Source organism: Venturia canescens, chromosome 7 (assembly GCF_019457755.1).
Source record: "Venturia canescens isolate UGA chromosome 7, ASM1945775v1, whole genome shotgun sequence".
Lineage (NCBI taxonomy): Eukaryota > Metazoa > Arthropoda > Insecta > Hymenoptera > Ichneumonidae > Venturia > Venturia canescens.
Window position 1 is genome coordinate 19,555,578 of NC_057427.1, and position 23,855 is coordinate 19,579,432.

General features: G+C 35.9%; 1 protein-coding gene across 5 annotated transcripts in view; it reads left to right on the forward strand.

The window, feature by feature from the left end:
- LOC122413486 (membralin) overlaps window positions 1-23,855 on the forward strand; it is a 758,197-nt gene that overhangs the window by 430,155 nt on the left and 304,187 nt on the right. For all 5 annotated transcript variants that reach the window (XM_043423864.1, XM_043423866.1, XM_043423865.1 and 2 more), the window contains one exon: window positions 12,331-12,388. In XM_043423864.1, the coding sequence (XP_043279799.1) occupies window positions 12,331-12,388 (58 nt within the window). The remainder of the gene's footprint in view (window positions 1-12,330; window positions 12,389-23,855) is intronic.

Genomic DNA, 23,855 nt, shown 5'->3' on the forward strand with positions numbered 1-23,855 from the left:
AATATGATCGTCCATCGATGATACATTCCAATTTTCAACGCAACGACGTAATAATGCAATCTTACTATCGGATTTGTAATATTCGTGTAAACGATCCCACAGAATATCTGTATATTCACTAAAACATTGTTTAAAGACGGTAGGAGATATAATTTGGAGCTCCTCCGATTTCATTTCACAGGGATTTTTTATGCGTAGAGTCGTATAGATATTCACAAGTCATTCCATTATGTGACACTTTTTACAATCTCGACGTTTAGGTCTACAAGAATCAATATGAGTTCGCATCCAGGGTTGATTGGAATGATCGAAACACAATTGATATGATTGCTCATCAGCATCACACTGCAAATACTTGGGTAAACGATCCCACAACGAAGGAATGGAATTACTATAATGCTTTAAAAGCAAAGCCTTCGGCAATGACTCAAGTTCATTTTCCGTTAATGTCGATGGATCTTTCGCTGGATGGATAGCATACATACTCGCACACCTTTCCATCGCGACGTTTACTTTCAGAATAAGCGTTCGATGTAAAAATTTTTTTTCTCGGAAAACATTCAAACAACTCTCAAGTCAAAAGTTCGGGGAAGGGCAGGTGCATTTTGAAAAAGAAATTTCATCGGATCTTACGCCATCTCAGAAATGTAGAGATATGTAACACCGGACATTTATCATGGGACGTCGTGTGACGTGCAATTCTCGGAATAACAATGTATTTGTTCAAAGATACAAGTCTCAAGTGAAAAGTCGGGGGAGGGGCATTCTTAAAAGAAATCTCATGGAAACTAGCACCATCTCACGAATACAAAAATATGTAGAACACATAAATTTGTCATTAGAGGAGTGCTTTGGTCCGATAATTGAGATCATTTCTGAAAAGAGCAGGTCACTTTTTCAAAAGAAAATTCCGTCCAATGCAATCTGATGATCACACCGGAAACATAAATCAGTCATTCGAGGAGTGCGGCAATCTTTTGTCGTCAAAGTGCCACCGCACCCCCGCTGTCCGAGAACGTTCTGCCTCCACATAGCATACAGCCCCGCAACGATCCCCGCGCTCCCCCGTCCCAGCTCCACCCTGAGAGCCCCATGGCTTAGAACTGGCATAGCCTTACTACTGATGAATTTTTGAGATTACATGTTATGGGTGGAGTAAAAAATTTGAATGATTGGCACACATGCTGCGATACAAAAATATGAAAGTTTGAAGGTATTCGCTCTATAGCGCAGTAATACAAACTTCAATACTATTTGAAAAAAAAAAACACTTTAAAACTTGCTGAATCAAGGTCCATTACATATCACCATAAACGAAGATAGAGGGTGATACTTAGCACATATATTTATCACGATGCTGAAGTTTCCAACGTTGGAGTCCAACGAAATGAACGAAAAAAACTTTTGTGATTTACCAATTTTTTATTTCTCGAATCGTTGGTCCAGCTTGAAAATTGATTTTTGCTGTATTTCAATGATCCAAATTTATAGTATTATAGTGAAAAGTTGTTAAAACTCATGATGTTACATTAAAATGACATAGCGCACATAACATTCAGAAATTCTGTAGGTTTCCATGGATGTTAGCTGACATTATACTTAATCGCATCCAAAACTGAGCAACTGTAGACTTATCGTAATGAATGTTTTCATCAATAATTCCACACTTGCAGTTTGCACAATAGGAATACTCAACATACACGTCATTTCATAAGTATTGTTGTCAAAATTTGTGTTTGCCTACCGCATCCCGAACCAATGGAGTGAAAACAAGAATCGGAAAGAGCAGAGCCAAACTCAATAGGAAGCATGATATGGGAATTTTAAAAAATAATGATGACACAAGAAATAAATTAGAATACATTTATTCGGTTGGAGTTTCTCACATTATATACTAACAGTTCCGTGTGTTCTTGTTTTATCAATTATCAACCATAATATTTCAGATCGGAAAAAGAAAATTTGACTTTATAGGTTGACGAACATTTTTCCTTACAACTTCCAGACCTATTTTTGATAAACTGATTTGCCTTATTTATATTGTTCACTATAACTATGCAAACGTTTGTTACATTTGTCCCGCACTTTGTAACGTCAAACCCCGGCCGGTTCGTTACTACACAGCTATCAAAGGGAACTCGTAGATATAACCTACATTATTAGGCTTGCTACACACGGTCAATAATATAGCGCAATATAGGTGATTGCACAATATTATTGAATGTGTAGATGTAGTATTGAAACATTACGCAATCATTGAACAGAAGTTTGAGCTATTTTAAATTTATAGCGCACTACACACCATACAAACTTATCGTGCAATATTACTGTGCAATATTATTGACTGTGTGTAGCGGGCCTAACAGACGATAACAGATGGTATACAAGAAAATATTGAGGACTATCACAAATTCTTTCATCGGCGATTGGTCGAGACGGATAGATTCTCACCGGTGATTTCTTGTGATGGGCATCAAGAGGCCCTTGTATGTATCGGTCTTAACCCATATACAGATGCGTCAACTCCGTAAATGTGTTGGTACTGTTGCATAATCTTGAGCCCGTGCAAAGTTTTTTCTCAGTAATTACGCCACCGAACATGCTGATTTTGGGCGTAATCGGAAGAGAATTTATTAATTGGCTCAAACTTCAATTTTCAAGTTGCGAAATGACTCCTGAGCTTCATTATTCTACAAAATAACATGTCGATTTTACCCCCACTACCATGAGTCGTTTTATTCAGAGATAATATAGTCTCGGTGAGTGCCTCGGGCCAGCAGACGACAGGGCTGTCAATGTACTTGTCCTGAGATTCTACCGAGTCTCTAGATGAATCAATGAAACGCAACTTAATATTTTTTCTATAATCTTTCGATGTTATAACGGTTTTCGATAAAGAAATATACTTTTCTTTTGTTATAGGTAGTAAATCGGCTTTCCCCTTAAACGCCGTAGCTACTTCTTTTATAATAAAATGAGTATCGTAGCCCGACAAATTATGGAAAACTATGGGGATAAAGAAAGTCTCTTGATATTTTAAATTAGTCTTGGTGCGCTGGACCTGTGAATTTGCCTGTTAAATGGCAATGATCGCGTACTCGAATATCACCCTGTACGAATGGTTTCTCACAGATATGACATTCCTTATTTTCTCGGAATTTTCGCCACTCTTGCGGAGTCAATTCTTTCATCGGAATGATGGTATATAAAATGGTAGCTACTTGTTTTGCCAATTGTTCTAGTCTACGTATGAACCATTGAACTCAGTCCTTGCCCCGATGTGTATGATACCCTGACAATGATTCGTCATAGGAGCAGTTGACGTAGTGGTTTTTTTCAAAATGCACTCGAGGTCGGCATACACGATGAACGGTAGAAGCTCCTTTCTATTCACGTTCTTAAATTCCAACTATTTGTCATGTGCATTAGGCAGCAGAATCGCGCAATCGTTCTTCTCGCCACAATCCACCTCATGTGATCGAAGCTTCTCATGAGATGAAAAATAATGAAGGCATCTATAAAGGAGCAGAAAAAAAACATTTTTTGATTACTCAGAAATCTTGATTATATTTTAAGAATCTTTATATATAGTAGTATACTGATATCACTTACCGATCACAGATGTATTTTCGACTATTGTGATTATTCAGTTGCTTGCCCACTAAATAGGATAGATTTTTAATCCATGCTAAGTGTCCCACATTTGTATCCATCACATCTTCTATGTACAGCAAATTGATGTGTCGCTCCTTTTTTTGTTTACGCAATCGAATAGGTTGAACAACATCATTCGGTGCACTATATATATTTATCGAGAGGTTGTTGAGGCTCTCAAATTTTTTTATTTGATCTAAAGACATGGGGAAGTTGATACCCGCAAGATTTAAGATCGTTGAGTAGTGTGGATATGATGATGAGCGATCACTATGATTGGCGGCGGGATGGAGGGCCGCAACGATCGCCCAGCCGAAACACGCGTTATCATTGAATTTCACATTGATCACTGCTTTTTTCGATCTAATGTGTTTTGATAATGTTATATGACAACCCGCACGCATAGAATTATACTTATTAATGTTCACAGTTAAATTCAAAATTGAACTTAATGTCCAACCACTATCACTTTCTTGAAATTCATCGAGGGATTTTAGCGTTAGCTCAACAACATTATTTCGATACCAATCCCTTATATCACATGTTTCGAGCAGTGCAACTATCTTTGTAATTATATTTTTATTTGCATACCTGCCATTCACCGTGAACTCGCCATTAAATTCGGTATTAACTTTTATGCTGTTATGTTTGGAAATATTGTCCACCACTTGCAATGCCACCAAGTCGTATGAGTCTTGAAGGAATTTTCGTGGATCGATGTAATTTTTATTAATCACAGCATCGGTTAGCACACGATTTCCAAACGCTGTGTCGACTTCACACCACACCAAGTTTCGATCATTTAACCCATCACCCGTATGAATGAACTGGGAACGGGTTGTTGTTTTCAAAGTTTCTAAACGTACAATTCGTGCAATTAATGAACGTTGTGACGCTATGTTTAATCGAGCACGTTTGGAAGAATTTTCGCCACTCAACAATGCGATAAACGCATCACACTGTTCTTCCCACGCAATATATTCTTCCACCGATTGTAACGAAGCCGCACGATTACTTAAAAACTTTTCCATATCATCAACATCATTGACGTTTGCCATGGTGATAAGGAGAATATGAAACTAAACTTCGATGTGGACTCGAAGAAAACTCGATCCCGAATGTCTCGATTTTTGAAATCATCTCGACAAAATTAACAGCATCCCTCCAAACTTTTTCCCAATAGTTAACTTTTTTCTAGGAGAGGGGGTGTATATGTGAGGGAGAACTGTATATGTGAGGGTTGAAACCTGTTGGCATTTCTTTTACATGTTCCTATGATTACTCTAGATTGATGTTAGGAAAAAAATGTGGGTGGGCTTAGATTTTTTTAAGAGGAAAAAACTTAAGAACATCTTTTGCGGAAACAATGGGTCAATCATGAACAAGCAGATGCATGCACTCCTATCGATTATAGCGTGAAAGTCGGTCCCTAACTCAAAGAGATCTTCATTCCTTTAACGTTTCGTTACACCCCCACGGTTTGACATCTTTCTTTAAAACTATCCTTTTACCAAGTATGATGTAAGAATCGAAAATACGAAGATGAAAATCTATTAGTAGGTTTCGACATTTCTTCGACATGATAATAGCAGTAACCAAGCTCGGGAAAAATTGTGGGTGGGCGGCTATTCGGAGAAAAAACCTAGGAGACATCTTTTTCGGAAACAATGTAGTGAAATGCAGGAGCTCCCGACTTTATAAACTATACCATGAAAAAAAAACTTGGTCCGCCTTTTGCCGAAAGACTTAATTAAAAAGGTCAGGGATGACGATTGCATTTCTTTCCAAAGTTTCACTAAAACCAGAGGACATCTTTTGGTGAACAATGGATAAATTCTGGGAATGCAGGTGCTAGTATTTCTGAACCTTGTAAATGTAGAAGTCGGTTCCCCCTTTTTTTCATCAAAGACTTAAATTTAATTAGTAAAGGTCCTTGCAATGACTGAAACAAATCTTTCGTTTCGGAGGTCATAAATCCTATACTTTATTACTACCGCACAGGTTGCTGCTGTTTCTTAGGGATGAAGAGATGAGTGGCTTCCTCTGATAGCCATTTCATGGAATTCTGCTTTGAGAAAAACCTGGGTGAAAGTTCATGTAAAAAAAACCCACTGTTCAAAAAACTTTTGCTAAAAGTTATAAATTTTATTGTCTCACTCCCTCTCACACTCTTCACTTGACCATCACCCCCTCCTCCCTCTCCACGTCGCCTCCAGCCTCTTCCTCTCTCTCTGTCTCTAATCATGCCCTCCACAACGGTTCCCCCTCCACACCCTGCCCCGCAACAGTCTCCGCGCTCCCCCCATCCCCGCACCCCCCTGAGATCTCTGGTCCAGGTCTCTCTTCGGTTCTCTACTCGCATTGCATTTTAATTAACAAAAGAAAAAAATATTGTAGTTCAAGTTTTTAATACGCGGCGCCGCTAGTATCGCGCTCCACCGCTTGTATCGGGCCTTTGTATTGCCCTCCAGTACGGCCGCCGCCGCCCAGCAGTGACGCATCTCACCGGTCCTTGTACGCGCTCGGTCAAAACATCGCGGCGCGATGTTTTGTCGAGGTTATGTTCGGGTTTGAGTCGATTCAGCTCCTTCAGGAGGATGTTACGTTACAATATTTACCATCAGTTTTGAATAGTCTCAAGGTTACTCAATCAGAAATGTACAAATAGAGTCACTTAAAAAATTTAAAATAGAAAATTTCAAAAATCCACGAAAATTCCGAAAAAAACCTCGAGCATTCAGAAAAATGCGCACATTCGATTCGTAAAAAAAAAACAAGAGTTTACTGTAAAATTGTTAAAAAATTATTTTATTAAACAATTTATTAATAACTTTCAATAACTAAATCAATAATAAATATTATTATTGATACCAAATATTGCTGAATATTTTCAGATTTTTATTGCATCATGAAGTACGGAAATTCCGATCAGGTACAATTTATCGGCTGGGCTATCCATCCAGTAATACCTTAAACGCTTATAAGTCGGAAACGGTTTGAGATACAGGGCTACCGTTTTGCTCAGATGTTAATCTATACTGTAACATTTAATTATTGGGAATAGTGAAAGATGACGGAATCAATTTTTTGTAGAGCAGAGAATGTCCAAATCAAAAAAAATAAAGACAAAGCGAGAGCATGGATTCGGACAAAATGGATATATATATATTGTAACGGTACGCTTTTAGCCGTGACCCGCTACGCGTGTTTTCGAGCTACTAAAAATTTAGGAGCAGGCATGAAATGAACGAGAGATTAAGAATTTGTGTTTGAAAATATAACAATCGTGTTTATTCAAAATAATTTGGTTGAACTTGGTTAATGCGGTGCAAATCGTTGGTGTTTTGTGGTGTAAATGATAATACCTGCCCAATTTCAATAAACTTGTCCAATTTATGCGTGGTGTCGCTCTCTTACGTCAAGAAACTTGTCCAATTTTAATTATTTCTGCTCTCTTTTGCTAATTCTTATCAATTCTGGTCTGTGAGCTCAGAAATTAATGCCTAATTTTTTTTTTTTTAATTTAATCAATCCGACTAATTCTCTGCTTCTATACAATTTTATATGATCTTTGCGGACTGGCTCGATACAAATCAACTGAGATTGATTAATTTTTGGACAAACAAAAATAAATTTTCTTTTTCTATCAAAGTTTGTCTCTGTTAAATAATTGAAATAATTTGGAGAATGGAATCAGTTCTCGCCTCCAAGAGGATCATGAAGCTTTTATTTTCGAATTAAACTAATCTTTTGCTTCCAACAAAATAAAATCAAAAATGGGTTGAGGAAAAGGGGCCTATGCCAAGAATCTGCAGACCGTACGGAATCGCACCGTCCCCTCCCTCTTTAGCATAGGAAAGATGGATCAAGTTAGAGAATCTTCAGACCCCACGGAATCGCAAGGTCCCCTCCCTCTCTAACTGAATGAATGGGAAATCACCCTCGAATCTTTGGCCTGAACGGAATCGCTCAGTCCCCTCCCTCTCGGCGTGATTGGAAAGGAATTTCACCCTCGAATCTGCAGATCGTACGGAATCGCACAATCCCCTCCCTCTCGGCGTGAAATTTGGAATTTTATAGGGTGTTGGTTTGTTGGAGCTTGTCTTCCAGAGTCACTACCTCTGTATTCGAAGCGAGAGCTGATTCAAGAATGAGCTGCCGTTGCTGCTCCGCACGGCCTTTTATACTGATTTAGACAAAGGAATAATGATCATAATTCACTCTAAAAATAACTTGAACTGTGATTCGCTTGGAAAATAAACTCGAACCAGAGTTTCGATTCCTAAATTCTGGGATTGGTTCTCCAATTCCCGCTCGAACTGTGATTGGACAAACTAGAGGCTGTTTTCCCTCGCTTTTGTAAAATAAATGATTTCTGTGTGAAAATAAATGTTTTTAACGAACAAAATTTGTATTCCACTTTTTTAAGTTTCAATGGATCAAGTTTGTCTTTAGTAAACGTGAAATTAATAAATTGTCATCATTTCGTAGCATTATTTCTCCCAGAACCAAGTGCTCGCTCGTGACTGGTCATTTCCGTTGGAGCCTGCACGCAATTGGAGTTTTCTGGACAAGTTTTACCTGAACTCTCCTAATTGTCTTTTCGACTGGATTTTTAATTTGTTTAATTCAATTGAACCTTGCCTTTTCTGAAAATGAAATTAATAGTGTCTTTGAGACATAAAATAAGAGTAATTGTGAGAGAAAAGAGTTTTTCTTATTAAAGCAATAGCCTTTACGCCGAGCCACGGAGAGTCGCGTCGAGCGGCTAAGTACGAGCTCGCGTGGCGCGGGATTCGCCGCACTATATTTTTCGGAAATTAATTCTTTTCGTAATTTGTTATTTTAAGTCGCCCAAGCACATAATTACAATCAAAATTATCAGAAAAATTACACGAGTGTAAGAAAAATGATTACAAGTCAAATTAATAACATAAAATCTAATCACAATGAAAAATGTAAAAAGCGACTACGACGCATGCGCGGGGAGAGCGTCAATGGGTTATAGGACGTGTACGTGACTTTTAGCGATTATAAGTTTACGAATCATATTAAAACAAGTAACAATGTTAAAAAATGAAGAAAATTAAATAATAACGGATCAAATTGAAGTTTTTGTTGTTGAACATCGTAATAAGCTGAAAATCATAAAAAGCGGTCGTCTGCGCATCGTATGTTAGCCCGCTCGACCAACGGGCGAGCGTGAATCATGGCAACGGGCCAATCAGAGAAGGTGTTACAAAAAGGTGCCCAGAACCGATCGAAAACGGAGATTCTCGGCGCTCGAGAATCTCGTGGTGGGGAACTGGGTATACGAAGCGCTGCGCGACTCATTCGGCAGTCAGTTCTCCCTGCCTACAAGACCAGCTCAGATCTCCTGAACAGTTTAGACTCTGAACTCTGCTCAAATAATCATAAACTCCTTTTTCCTAAATTATCCCGGATGCTTGGAATCTCGGAGCGATTCGGTGACGTTTCAATCCCAGAGTCCAGGGTCCGCACCTAACCTTCAATTTTTCCTAAATTTTCCTGGATGCTTGGAATCTCGGAGCGATTCGGTGACGTTTCAATCCCAGAGTCCAGGGTCCACTCTTAGTTTTCTCCAAATTTCCGTTGCATTGGATCTCGGAGCGATTCGGTGACGTTTCAATCCCAGAGCCTGTGGTCTACGCTATTCTGGCCTATTTCACGTAGATTTTTATCTTTTCATTGTATGATTGTAAAGAGTAGAGCTGGAATTCTTTTTGATTAATTAAAAATTCTAAATTCACATTTGGCGTAAACTTTATCTGAGTTGATCTGGCAAGGAGATCTTACGAAAAATATAATCCAAGAAGCAATAGATAAAATTTGAGTTATATCGAATCAGAAACGAAAGAAAGAATTGTTAAAGCGAATAGTATTCCTGAATTTATTTCCTTTAAAAAAGAAAAAAAAGCGAGCGATCGAAAATTAGAATCAGTGAACTATAGCATGAAACGTTGAATGAAATTGAAAATTATCTCAGACAGAGAATTTGCAACGTTTTCGGGTCTTTCGGGTCTTTTTCTCGCCAGATCCGATTAAACAAAGCAAGACAGTTTTAAAAACAAAAAACACAAAATTGTTTTGGAATCAGCGAGTCAAAGCGCAAAATTGCTTTTATTTTTGTCAGAATTCGGTCAAATAATTAAATAAAATTGATTATTTTTATATTTTATCAAAATTAACAGTGTCCGCGTTTCCTTCATACCAGCTCCTTATTATTTAGGTTGCTCGAACCGACACGTGGCGGCGTTCAGGCCAGGTCGGCAAGAGCGTTACGTTATAATATATATATATTTATCTCAGCAATCGAATTCAGTCATACAAAAAAATAACCGACAAGATCAGTCTCGTGAATCGGCATAAATAAATGTAAAGAGAGAGAAAAATTTCGATATTTCGAATACGCGACGCAAGTCAAAAGAAAAAAAACAAAACAACAAAAAAAAATATGTCTCTGTATCTTTCGAGATATTCGCTCGCTCACATACACTCAGATTTCCACGCACACACATACATCGCCTCACAATTATTATATTTTTTCACTTTGTCCGGAACATTCAGATTTAAGAAGTATTGAAAAATGTCTGAGTCACTTATCTCGGGATCGTCGAATTGTAGAGAATCCCTCGTTGACTCTAATGCTCCGGGTACCTCGGAAAGATCTATGCACGTCGTTCAAATGTATCAATGTTCCGGAAAATCGTTCTTGGTCCGTGGGAGATAATTGGGGCGGCCAAGCCCAGTAACACCCAGATGAGTGCGAAGAGTGATGATCTAGCGATCGCTCGTTACGTGGTTGTCCCTTTGACGATCCCGGAGCAAGAGAGCTAGAATTTTGGCAGGTGCGAGCTCGCGAAAATCCGGAGTGCGTGAGGAGGGAGAAACGCGCTCCCAAAATCGAAGCGTTTCGATCATTGGATCGATGGACGGGAACTCGCGCGAAGTACAAATCGAAAAGTTTGTCTCACAATACAAGCTCTTCATTTTCTGATAATTTTGTCAGAATTTATAAAAAAATTACGAATCCTACGACATTTTGAAATTTTTATAAAAAGGGTGTCGACGCTCTAACTTTCCAAAATTTTAAGATTTATTAATATTTTTTTTTTTTTTTATAAATAGACCATCATAATAGGAAGATTGGAATAAATTTTATGATTTTTTGAATTGTACGAAAATATGAGTTTTCCAAAAAATCGTCTAACCGCTTCAATTTTTGGAAATTTTGTAAGATATTGTGTATAAGTTTGTACTTCCTCTATACTTTCCAGCAAAGTTGTCGGAATTATTTAATTTCAATGTAAATAGAAAAATGATGAAAATTGTAAGTTGCAAACTGTTTTTTCTGACGGCTCGTCATATAGTTTTTTGTTATGGATTTAAACAAAGAGATAAATTTAAGTTCGTAAAAGAAGGTAAAGAAAATACATGATTTCCTCGTATACAAAAAAATACTGCAAATAAAAATTTGCAAATTGCTTCCTCAAGATGGTCAAGACGCACGATGCTCAAAGCTTCCTCTATGAGGAAGCCAGAATGAAAAATATAGCACCTCATAGAGTAAGCTTTGAGCATCGTGCATCTTGACCATTTTGAGGAAGCAATTTGCAAATTTTTATTTGCACCATTTTTTCACGATATGATAAGGAAACAAGGGACCATCAATGTACTTGTCCAAACCATTTTTCCACTAGGGTACTAGTAGTAGTCAAACAGTAATGAATAGTTAAAGAAGCTAAAAGTAAGTAATAAAATTATTTTTTCGTATAAAATGATAAAACCATTGGAATATTCATGGCTTTTACAAATTGCACAATTTTAAGCAATATTGAGAAACCGAGCAAAACGAAAAAGTATTAGCCGATGTGATTCGAAAAATGTTGCATAATGTTAGGGATTTTCAAAAATTTCGGAAAAGTGGGATTATCTCGGATACTATTAAATTTTTACTAATGCCGCCGGAAAAAATCATAAAAATAGCTAAAAAATTGACTTTTTAAGAATTTCGAACATCTACAGCCATCAAAATTTGATCAATCTCGTTCGAATTTGGAAGGTGGAGTTTTTTTAAAACCGACTTTTCTGGAAAAAAAAGACAGCCAAATCGCTGACCCAAGCGTGCAGGCTGCGGTCGATAAGTAATGGATATCTCCATATTTTATATTATCATATGAGCGGATCCTAATAATCATATAAGGCGACCTAATAACTTTCTAGTCTCGAATTGGAAGAATCATTCAATATTGCAACAAGTAAAAAAAGGTAAAAAGGTAAACCAAATGGTGAAAGCAAACATCAGAGTGGATGAATTGATGCACACTTCGAGGAGCGGCGGCATGATTAAAATTTGATCCTGTTATAATTTTTTCTTGACCATAGAACCAATTGGATATCATTCCCATGACCTTGAAATACTGTTTGAGCAAAAAAAACCAGAATTTTCGCAAGTTATAGACTGGAGTTACCGCTTAAAATAAAAATTATCAGATTATCACCGTCGTCTCTTAGTTTCGAAATAAATAAAATTTTGTGTATTCAATTCATGTATCTCGGTGCCCTACTTACAGCTAGTTATTATTTGAATATCATAAATAAAACCACACATCAATAATTTCTACATAAGAAATGTCTGTTGTTGTTTAATTTCAGACGGTATCGATTTCAATGCTGCTGCGCTTTTCACACCATCAGATCTTTATATTTATTGGTAAGTGGAATAAAAGCATGCGTCAATAAATCAAAACCGACGGCTTATAGATTATTCTTTTGGAGTCAGTAAACTAATGACTGAAATAAATAGTGATTTTTATCGAGACGATAGAATAATTCGAAAGCGTACAACACATAAAGGTTTTCATCAAAAAGTATAAACTTTTGATGAGAAAAAGAAGAACAACCGAAGATAAATAATAGAACTTCGTCAATATGCAAATCAATTTCACAAATGTATTTGAGATGAAATCCATATAGTCCAGTCACCTTAGGAAAAGTTTTATTCAAGACATCTGGAGGTAAGCCAATTTTGTTATAGGTTATTTTGACCCATAGGAATATAGCCCTGAGTTTTCATAAAAATCCATCCTGGCTTTTAACAATAAAAAATTATTGAAAAAAAATCGGTTTTTTTGAGTGAACATTTTTGGAATGCGTTCTATGGAAAAAAGTTTTAGATAAAAGTTGTTCATCGAGAGACTCGGTAGAGTCTCGGGATAAGTACATTGACAGCCCTGTCGTCTGCTGGCCTGAGGCTCTCGCCAAGACTATACTTCCTCTGAATAAAACGATTCGCAGTGGTGGGGGTAAAATTGGCATGTCATTTTGGTCAATTGTGAAGTTCAGGACCCGTTTCACAACTTGGAAATTGAAGTTTTAGCTAATTAATAAATTCTCTTTCGATTAAGCCCAAAATCATCATGATCGGTGGTGTAATTTCCGAGAAAAAACTTTGCACTGGCTTAAGATTATGCAAAAGTTACTAACACATTCAGAATTTGACGTATCTGTTTATGCGGACTCTGACCGCTATAAACATAAGCTCCTTAGCTCCCATGATTACCAATCCCCGTTGAGAGAAATTTTGTTGCAGCCAATGAAGGGTGACAAAATTTCTGGGCCAATGACATTTAATAAAAAGAGCAAGGAAGGTTGGCGGAAACTTAAGAAACTCGAGAGCTCGAAGAACACCAGCTGAAGTTTTACGTCATGTTGTCGTTCAGGGGTTATGATGTTATGAAGTGCGTGCGGGATAAGTAAAAAATATGAGTGTGCTTTAGACCACTCAACTGAAGTAAAACTTTTTTCGCAACGTACAGATGTATGGGTCATTCCACCAATTATGGAATTAATTTGTGCCAGAGGGTCTGAAAGTTGTAAGGCTATGCCAGTTCTAACCCACGGGGCTCTCAGGGGGGAGCGGGGACGGGGGAGCGCGGGGACCGTTGCGGGGCTGCACGGCATGTGGAGGGGAAGGTTCTCGCACATCGGGGGTGCGGCGGCACTTTGAAGAGACAAAAGATTTTTTTACACCCTCTAATGACTGATTTATGTTTCTGGTATATCAGATTGAACGGAATTTTCTTTTTAAAGTGCTCTTGCCGAAGATGATCTTAATTATCGGACTCCGTGACGAAAGATGTTTACATGTCACACTAATGACAAATTTATGTGTCCGGTGTTACGTATTTTGTATTGTGGCGCAAGTTCCGACAAGATTTCTTTTTCAAAATGCCCCTCCCCCAGTTTTTGCTAAGAGGAATATATTGTTTTTTTCTGAGAAAAAATGAAAGTTTGCATCAGACTGGAAGTATTTGCTCTCAATGACAGATTTATGTGTCCTGTGTTACATTCCTGAGATGGCGATTTCTTTTTTCAAAATGCCTCTCCCTCGACAAATTTATGTGTCCTGTGTTGCATCTTTTGTATTCCTGAGGTGGTACAAGTTTCGACGAGATTTCTTTTTTCAAAAACTAGTTTTAACTCAGAGATTTCAGGGGGAGTGCGTTGCGGGGGCTGTGTGGAGGTCCTCAGGGTAGTGAGGAAGTGGAGGGGGGATGCAGTGGTCCTGCTTGCAGTATTGGATAGACAAAAGTATATTCGAGGAAAAAAGAATTCGCTGATGCCCAATAACAGATTTATGTTTCCGGCATAGAAAAGTCAGTTGCGACGAAAAGTGTTCTCAATTATTGGTATCCGTGACGAAGGAGACCCCTAATGCGAGATTTATGTGTCCTGTGCTACATTCCTGAGATGGCAATGAGATTTCTTTGGGAAATGCGCCTGCCTTCCCACCCATTTTTAGCTTAAAAGTTGTCAAGAAGAATGTTTTCCGAGAAAAACTATAAAAATTTTCACATTGGACTAGAAATCTTTACAGAGATGCACAATGACAGATTTATGTGTTCGCTGTTGCACATGGGCCGGACAAGTACTTTTAACACATATTTAAACATAATTTGTATCGATCCAATCGACGTAGAATTTTGTGAATAATACCAGAGGATCCTGAAAGTCTGAGAAGAATCGATTTTCTTATAAGTCTCTGCCACCATAGAGTAAGAAATGACTAGCTTGCATGTGATTCTTTTGGATTTAAAAGCTTCAATAATGTCAAAATTTGGAGTTACTAATACAATACTTGTCCACCGATTGATATCATAAATTTTAGTGCTGCACGTAATTCAAATGGTAACTTTTTTTAATTCATTAGAAAATACTTGGCCTCGAATTGATATAATAAATTTTAATGTTGCACGTAAATTAGATGGAATTTTTTTCAATTGATTTAGCTGTTCGAATCAAATAAGAAGAATGAGGCATCGGTTTCCAAAATGATTTCAAGGGCGATTTTTCGGTTTATTATTTTTTACTTGTTATTTAATTCTTTTGACACTTTAAAAAATAGATGCAGATTAGTTTTTTTTTAATATAACATTTTTTCAAGATTTGTAAAATTTTTTTCGAATTGTTCTGTATTTTTTTTTATGAAATAATTTTTTTTACAATTAAAAAAAAATTTTGTTTAAAGTTTTTTTATGGGTGGAATTATCAGCAAACGAGGGACCATCAATGTACTTGTCCCAACCTTTTTTTCCCCTAGGGGAAGTTTATGGTTTGATATCACGTCTTTTTTCTCAAAAGATCCTTATTTATGTTCAGATGACTATAAGATTTTAGTTTAAATTTCTATGAATTGTTTATAATTTTCGGCGTATAACGTTGGTTTTCACGAAAAAAGACCTATTTTTCGTCGAAATTGTACTGAAAATATTTCGATAGAGGTTTATTCTTGGACTTTGGTGATTTTTCTCCTTGTCTTCTAATATGTTTCGTCCATTGGGAACTCAAGAGCATGGAGCAATGCGTGTTACGGGCCGAGATATGATTTTCGGCTGATAACGTTAGGAAAAAGAAAGGAAAAGAGGAAAGATAGATCAAATTCTAGACACAACAAATCCAACAGAATTGGCCCTTTTTAAATGTTGCTTTTGCATTCTGAATTTAGACATTTTCGTATCATTCAAAACGTGTCGCCGATGAAATATATTTCCAAAGTTTGCAAGTGGCCGCTGAGATCCAATTATCTACAGTTTGATAGTTGCTGAAAAAAGGCACCCGGAAACATTTATTATGTCAGAACTCAAAAAAGCAAAAAAAACTGAGCGTACTTAATTCAACAGAGCAACGGAATTCAAAGACGTTTAAGGTATCTGCATTGGTTTTGGAGAAAAACAATTTCAGGAGAATTCAGGAATGAATTTAAAAGTTTAAAAACTCAGAATAAAATAGAAAACGGAAAATTTAGGAATTTAGAAAAGCTGAAGACGTTTGTGATGAATTTTTGAGATTACATGTTACGGTTGGAGTAAAAAATTTAAATGATTGGCGCACATGCTGCGACACAAAAATATGAAAGTTTGGAGGTATTCGCTTCATACCGCAGTAATACAAACTTCAATAGTATTTAAAAAGAAATACTTTAAAACTTACTAAACCAAGTTCTATTACTCATTCTCATAATCAAAGATAGGGGGTGATACTTAACACACATATTTATGCACAGAAATTTCAGAGTTCGCAGGTATCTGCTGCGATTCAATGTATCTGCACAATAAATTTTGAAGACAGCAATTTAAAATCTATCCATAAATGAGCAACTGAAGACTTCTGTGATGAGTGTTCACTTCATATATATGTTACAGTTAGTTTTAAAAAGTAAAATGAGTGGCACAGTATATCAATTTTATAATTCTCAGATTTTTGCTGTATTTCGATAATCCAAATCTATAGTATTATAGAGAAAAGTTGGCAAAAGTCATGATGTTACGTTGAAATGACATAGCGAACATTATATTCAGAAATTCTGTATGTTCCCATGGATGTTAGCAGGCATTATATTTGATCGCATCCAAAACTGAGCAACTGTAGACTTAGCGTAATGAATCTTTTCACTAATAATTCCACATTTGTAGTTTGCAAAGTGGGAATACTCAACATACATGTCATATCGTAAGTATTGTTGTCAAAATTTGTGTTTGCATACCGCATTCCTAAGATACGACTTTTCATATCATCAGCAAAAAAAGCATCCATAGGCTTTCTGGAAAAGTTTCCAAATTTATCACTCGTCAGACCTAATGGGAAAAGAATAACTACACACTATACCAAGACCAGATGTTTTTTTGAAAATCTGATTTACAAAATGTGCAATTCAAGATCATGGTTAGAAACCTCTCGAATCATGTTACCACAATCATCATGAAGGAGTAGAAAATCATAGAACACATATTAGGGAACGAATTAATAATATGAATCGATCCGCTGCAAACTGATGGGGTGGAAACAAGGATCGGTGAGGGCAGAGCCAAACTGAATATCAAGCAAAATATGGGGATGTTTAAAAATAATGACGACACAAGAAATAAATTAGAAAACATTTATTCAATTAAAGTTTCTAATATCATTCTAACAGTTGCGTGTATTTTTGTTCTATTTATTCGTATATATAACCTATGTACACATGATATATAATCACGCCACTGACAATATATTCGCACTGGACAATATTTCTCGTATTCTGGTTTAATTGAAGGATTATTTCAGTTAACACTTATTTCCAATCGAACGAAATGATGAAATCTTGAAAAGTTTCGTTGACATATGCATCGCGCATTTTTTATATTCTTTTTCACACACACATCACAGACTACATTTACGTGGCCGCTTTGATACCGGTTTAATATATCACAAATAACAAAATAAATAGTAATATGCACTTCTTTAGATGACGAAAATTATTTTTTTATTGATCCCGCACGTACTTCGTAATGTCGAAACTCTGTTCATACGATCAAAAACTGACACATGGTTTGTACATTATTATATGTATATCGATCGAATTTATGACTGCTGTTACCAGCTGTGCTGCGCCGTGTGCTACGTTCTGAAGTTGACGTCAGATTTCCAATCATCAACAACTAATTTCAACAACCAATGACAACGTTTAAAAATGGATGTCGTCAGATCCAACCAATCAGAAACTCGAGAGCATCAAAGTGCCTTTGATTGTGTTGTAAATATAGACGCATAAATTCTAGAATGTGTTGGTAACTTTTGCATAATCTTGAGCCTGTGCAAAGTTTTTTCTCAGCAATTACGCCACCGATCATGCTGATTGTGGGTGGAATCGAAAGAGAATTTATTAATTAATCTCCAGTTCAATTTTCAAAGCCTCAAATGACTCAGGAGTTTCGTAATTGAACAAAATGACATGCCAATTTTACCCCCACCACCGCGAATCGTTTTATTCAGAGAAAAGATAGTCTCGGCGAGTTCTGGCCAGCAGACGACAGGGCTGTCAATGTACTTGTCCCGAGACTCTACCGAGTCTCTTGATTATGTCAGAACTTAAAGAAGCAAAAAAAACTGAGCGTACTTAATTCAACAGAGCAACGGAAATCGAAGACGTTTAAGGTACCTGCATTGGTTGTGGAGGAAAACAATTTCATTTCAGGATAATTTAGAAATAAATTTAGAAAATCAGAAATTTAGCATGGAATTTAGAAAAAGGAAAATTAAGTTAAATAATAAAGATGAAAACTTTTGTGATGAATTTTTGAAATTACATGTTACGTTGGAGTAAAAAATTAAAATGATTGGCACACATGCTGCGACACAAAAATATCAAAATTTGAAGGTATTCGCTCCATACCGCAGTAATACAAACTTCAATACTATTTGAAAAGAAACACTTTAAAACTTGCTGAATCAAGTTCCATTACATATTACCATAATTAAAGATAGGAAGTGATAATTAGCACATATATTTATCCACAGAAATTTTAAAGTTCGCAGCTATCTGCTGCAATTCAATGTATCTGCGCAATGAGTTTCGAAAACAGCAATTTCAAATCATTTTCATTCAATTTCAAATCAAATTTTAAAGCATTAATGAGCAACTGAAGACTTTTCTAATGAATTTTTCACTTCATATTTATGTTGCAGTGAGAGTCAAAAAGTAAAATGAATGGCAAAGTACACTGTTAAAAAAATTTTTTTCAAACAAGTAACTTTTTTTTAATGCAAATAAATGAATTACTTGTATATTATCTAGTAATTCATTATTGTTTCCATGTAAATATGTTTTTGACATAAATTTAATATTTTTATGAAAACAAATATAAATTTCTTAAAAATAATGGACCGTTAATAGACGAGATTGCACGTTCACTACAAACAATGCGTCAATTTAATTCGGCTGACTAAATAAAAATTTCGACAGAGCTTTCGAATTTTTGCAGCCAAAGTATGTTTTGTTCGAAATTTAAAAAGTGTACAATCTTAATTTAGAAAGTAATTTCTTTCTTCTTCCTGGAATACAAATTTTTTCGATTAAAGTTTTTTATTTTTATACCGAAGAGTAATGTGATTGCTGGAATAAAAGTCAATTACTTGTTTCAAGTACGTTGCGTGTTTCCAATGGAAAATATTGCATATTTCTCATGAGTAATTTCCATGTATGTCATCAAAATAAAATATTGCCACCAAAAATATTATTTATTTACCACGAAAATATATTATTTGCTATTGGCAGCAATTCTGTATTTAATTTAAATAACGGTATTTAGTTTCAAGAACCTTTATTATAACGACTAATCAATAACTGCCAAAAAAATGAATTTCCCTCAAATAATTTGAATTACTTGGAAAAAGAATTTTTTTTTAACAGTGTATATAAATTTTATAGTTTGCAGATTTTTGCTGTATTTCAATGGTCCAAATCTATATAGTATTATAGTGAAAAGTTGTTCAAAGTCATGATGTTACATTGAAATGACATAGCGCACATAACATTCAGAAATTCTGTAGGTTTCCATGATGTTGGCAGGCATTATACTCACTCGCATTCAAAACTGAGCAACTGTAGACATATCGTAATGAATGTTTTCACCAATAATTCCACATTGCACATACACGTTATTTCATAAGTATTGTTGTCAAAATTTGTGTTTGCCTACCGCATTCCGAAGATTCAACTTTTCATACTATCAGCAAAAAAAACATCCAAAGACTTTTTGGAACAAGTTTCAAAATTTATTACTCGACAGACCAGGTGGAAAAAGTATAACTACACTTATATCAACACCAGAAACTGTTTTGAGAATCTGATATACAAAATGTGCGATTGATGATCATAGTCGGAAACCACTTGAATTACGTTACCACAATCAGCATGAAGAAATATTAGAAAATCATAGGACACATATTAGGAAACCAATTAATAATATGTATCCATCCGCTGCAAACCGATGGAGTCAAAACAAGGATCGGATAGAGCAGAGCCAAACTCAATAGGAAGCAAAATATGGGAATATTCAAAAATAATGATGACACAAGAAATAAATTAGAAAACATTTATTCGATTGGAGTTTCTCACATTATATATACTAACAGTTCTGGGTGTTCTTGTTTTATTAAATATCAACCATAATATTTCAGATCGCAAATAGAAAATTTGACGTTATAGGTTGACGAACATTTTTTCTTACAACTTCCAGACCTATTTTTGATAAACTGATTTGCCTTATTTATATTATTCACTAACTATGCGAACGTTTGTTACATTTGTCCCGCACTTCGTAACGTCAAACCCCGGCCGGTTCGTTACCACACAGCTATCAATACAAAGGGAACTCGTATATATGACCTACATTATTACATATGATATGTTATCACGCAACTGATGATATATTTACACTGGACAATATTCCGCGAACTCTGGTTCAATTGAAAGATTATCTCAATTGACACTTATTTCCAATCGAACGAAATAATGAAATCTTGAAAAGTTTCGTTGACATATGCATCGCGCATTTTTTTATATTTTTTAGCACACACAGATCATAGTCTACATTTACGCGGCCGCTTTTATACCGGTTTAGTATACCACAAGTTTTAACAAAATAAATATTAACCACTTTTCACTAACCATTTTCATTTATTAGAGTCTGCACAACAGCACTTTGGGGATTATAACCTCACCTGTCAAAATGACGTTCAGTATGAAAACAAGTTTCAGGTGGTTTCGGATGTGCGTATCGATGTATTGATATCATATAACCTATTTACAAATGATATAAATGATAAACTTATTTTCAGTCAAACGAATTAATGAAATCTTAAAAAGTTTCGTCGACATGCATTTCATTTTTATTTTATTCTTTTTTACACACGACAGATCACAGACTACATTTACGCGACTGCTTTTATACCGGTTTAGTTTAGCATATTCCACAGGTTTTAGTACTATGCACTTCGTTAGATGACGAAAGTTTTTTTTATTTATCCCACACGCATTCCATAATGTCAAAACTCCGTTTGTTTATACGATGATCGAAAACTGACGCGTGGTTTATATATATATATATATATATAATATAATATTCACGGAGTCTGAGCGCGGTCGGGGTAAGACTCAAAAGTTCTTCTTCTTCTACTTTTTGGCTAGACTCCAGACCGTGAGCTTGGCGTGAGGCTAGCCTGGCCACTGGAGTGACTCCGCTTCGGCCATTGTTCGGCTCAAATCTGGCAGTAGTGGATACGTACTCATTTCCTGTCGTTATCAATTACATGGCGTTTCCAGTTCTGTTGACGTGTCTTGTGTGCCGGTTGTTTATCTCGTTGTTTAGTGACTAAGTTTGGTGTTGCTTTACTATATTTCGAGTATTTATCTTGTTTTCTTTGACCTTTTCTTGTTGTTAATTTTAGTTTTCGTTTTATTTCATTTTCTCATTTTCATTTATATAGGTTATTTTTTTTTGTTTCGTTTTTTATTATTATTATTTTTTTAAATAAATAGTTTTTAGGTTAACTAATCTCTCTCTATATTTAAATCTGATTGATTAACATTCGGATTATGTAACGTATAGCCCAAATTAATAAAGAAAGGAGGTGTTCAGTAGGTCAAGTATGTGTTATCTTTTATTTTCTCTGCAAACTTTTTAATAGCTTTTAGCACTTTCTCGGACTGAGAGAAGGAAAGACTCCGGATTTCTAGTGGAGGTCGCACATTTAGTTTGATCAATTCCCCCAGGAGTGTGTCCGAGTGCTCTCTGTTCAATTCGCATTCCCAGAAGACATGGTTTATACTTTGTTCTGGATGTCCGCATGGACACTCCTTGTAGTCAACAAGGCCTATCCTGTAAAGGTGATTATTTACACCTATGTGCCCTGTTCTTAGTCTATTTATTAATGTGATGGATTTACGTTCTAATGACATATCCTTCCACCAAGGAGTATTCGTGTTGGGATTACTGTATTTGTAATAGAGAGTTCCTTTATTACTAAATGTATCCTTCATACTAATTTGTTCTTCGTCCAGTATTTTTTTTTGCAGATCTTTGGCAATTGTTCGCGGAGTTAAGTTAATGTTTATGACTGAACCTTTCTCTATTGCCGCCTTGGCTAAGCCGTCTACTACTTCATTCCCTTCAATTCCCTTGTGAGAGGGGCACCACAGAAATTCTACATTTCTGTTTGTTAGGGAGATACGATACGTGAGGGGTTTTATTTCTGCTATTAGTGGGTGCGATTTAGCACTGATCCCTGTGTAATCTAGGGCTGTGATTACGCTTAAGGAGTCTGTTATAATTAAGATATTTTTCTTGTTTGATCTATTTTTCATGAATTTCAGGGCTTCTGTGATAGCGCGACTCAAAAGTTAGAAGGCCTAAAATGGCGAACAGGCATTCTGTATAACGCATATATAGATATACAGAATGCCTGTTCGCTATTTTAGGCCTTCTAACACTTGAGCCTCACCCGCGGTCGGCCTAGCAGCTGGAAGAGCCGACATCGTTGAGCCAATCAGAATGCGTAGAGGCAACAACTCTACTACCACTAACTACGTCAAAACGCGTATACGTATACGTCGAACTCGTGATGTGTCAGTAACTTTTGCATAATCTTGAGCCCGTGCAAAGTTTTTTCTCAGCAATTACGCCACCGATCGTGTTGATTTTGGGCGCAATCTAAAGAGAATTTCTTAATTAGCTGAAAGTTCGATTTTCAAAGCCTCAGATGACTCATAACTTCGGTAATTCAAAAAAATCACTTTCCAATTTTACCCCCACCACGGCGAATCGTTTTATTCAGAGAAAGTATACTCGGCGAGAGCCTCGGGCCAGCAGACGACAGGGCTGTCAATGTACTTGTCCCGAGACTCTACCGAGTCTCTTGAACATATTAGAAGACAAGGAGAAAAATCACCAAAGTCCAAGACCAAACCAGTGCCGAAATATTTTCAGTACAATTTTGAAGACAAATTGGTCTTTTACGTGGAAACCAACATTATAAACCGAAATTCATTTCTCAGGCCTCATCCCGGATTCCTCCATGCTGTTGAGTTCCTAATAGGCATAACATATTAGAGTATAAGGAAAAAAAAATCGCCAAAGTTCAAGGGCAGACTTGTGACGGAATATTTTCACTACAATTTTTATGAAAAATTGGTCTTTTATGGTGGAAACCAACTTTATAAGCCGAACATCATACCTAGGGAAAATAAGATTGGGAAAAGTACATTGATGGTCCCTTATTTACTGATAATTTCATGAAAAAGATTATCCCATAAAAAATGTTCGTATGAGAATGGAATCTATAAAAATGTACTAAGAAAATAATTCATAGAAATTTATACTAAAATCCTATAACCGTCATAACATAAAGGAGGAACTTTTGAGAAAAAAGGCGTGATATCAAACCATAAATTTCCCCTAGGGAAAAAAAGGTTGGGACAAGTACATTGATGGTCTCTTGTTTCTGGATGGCATAGAAAAAAGATTGAGAACCAGGAAAAAAATTTTATAAAAATAATGAACGAAAAATTGAAAAGTTCGAAAAAATTCAACAAAAATAAAAAACAATCGAAAAAATTCTGTAAAGAAAAATAAAAAAAATTCATAAATATTGAAGACATTGAAAAATGTACTATCCAAGTTACATGCAGTATAAAAATGTATGATATCAATTAGAGGCCAAGTTTTTATTGATAATTTGGAATATTTATCCAACAAATTGAAAACTTTAATGAAATTCATGATAATTATTTTTACGAAAAAAGTTAATGAAAAAAAAGTCATAACGGAAGTTACGTGCAGTACTAAAATGTATTATATCAA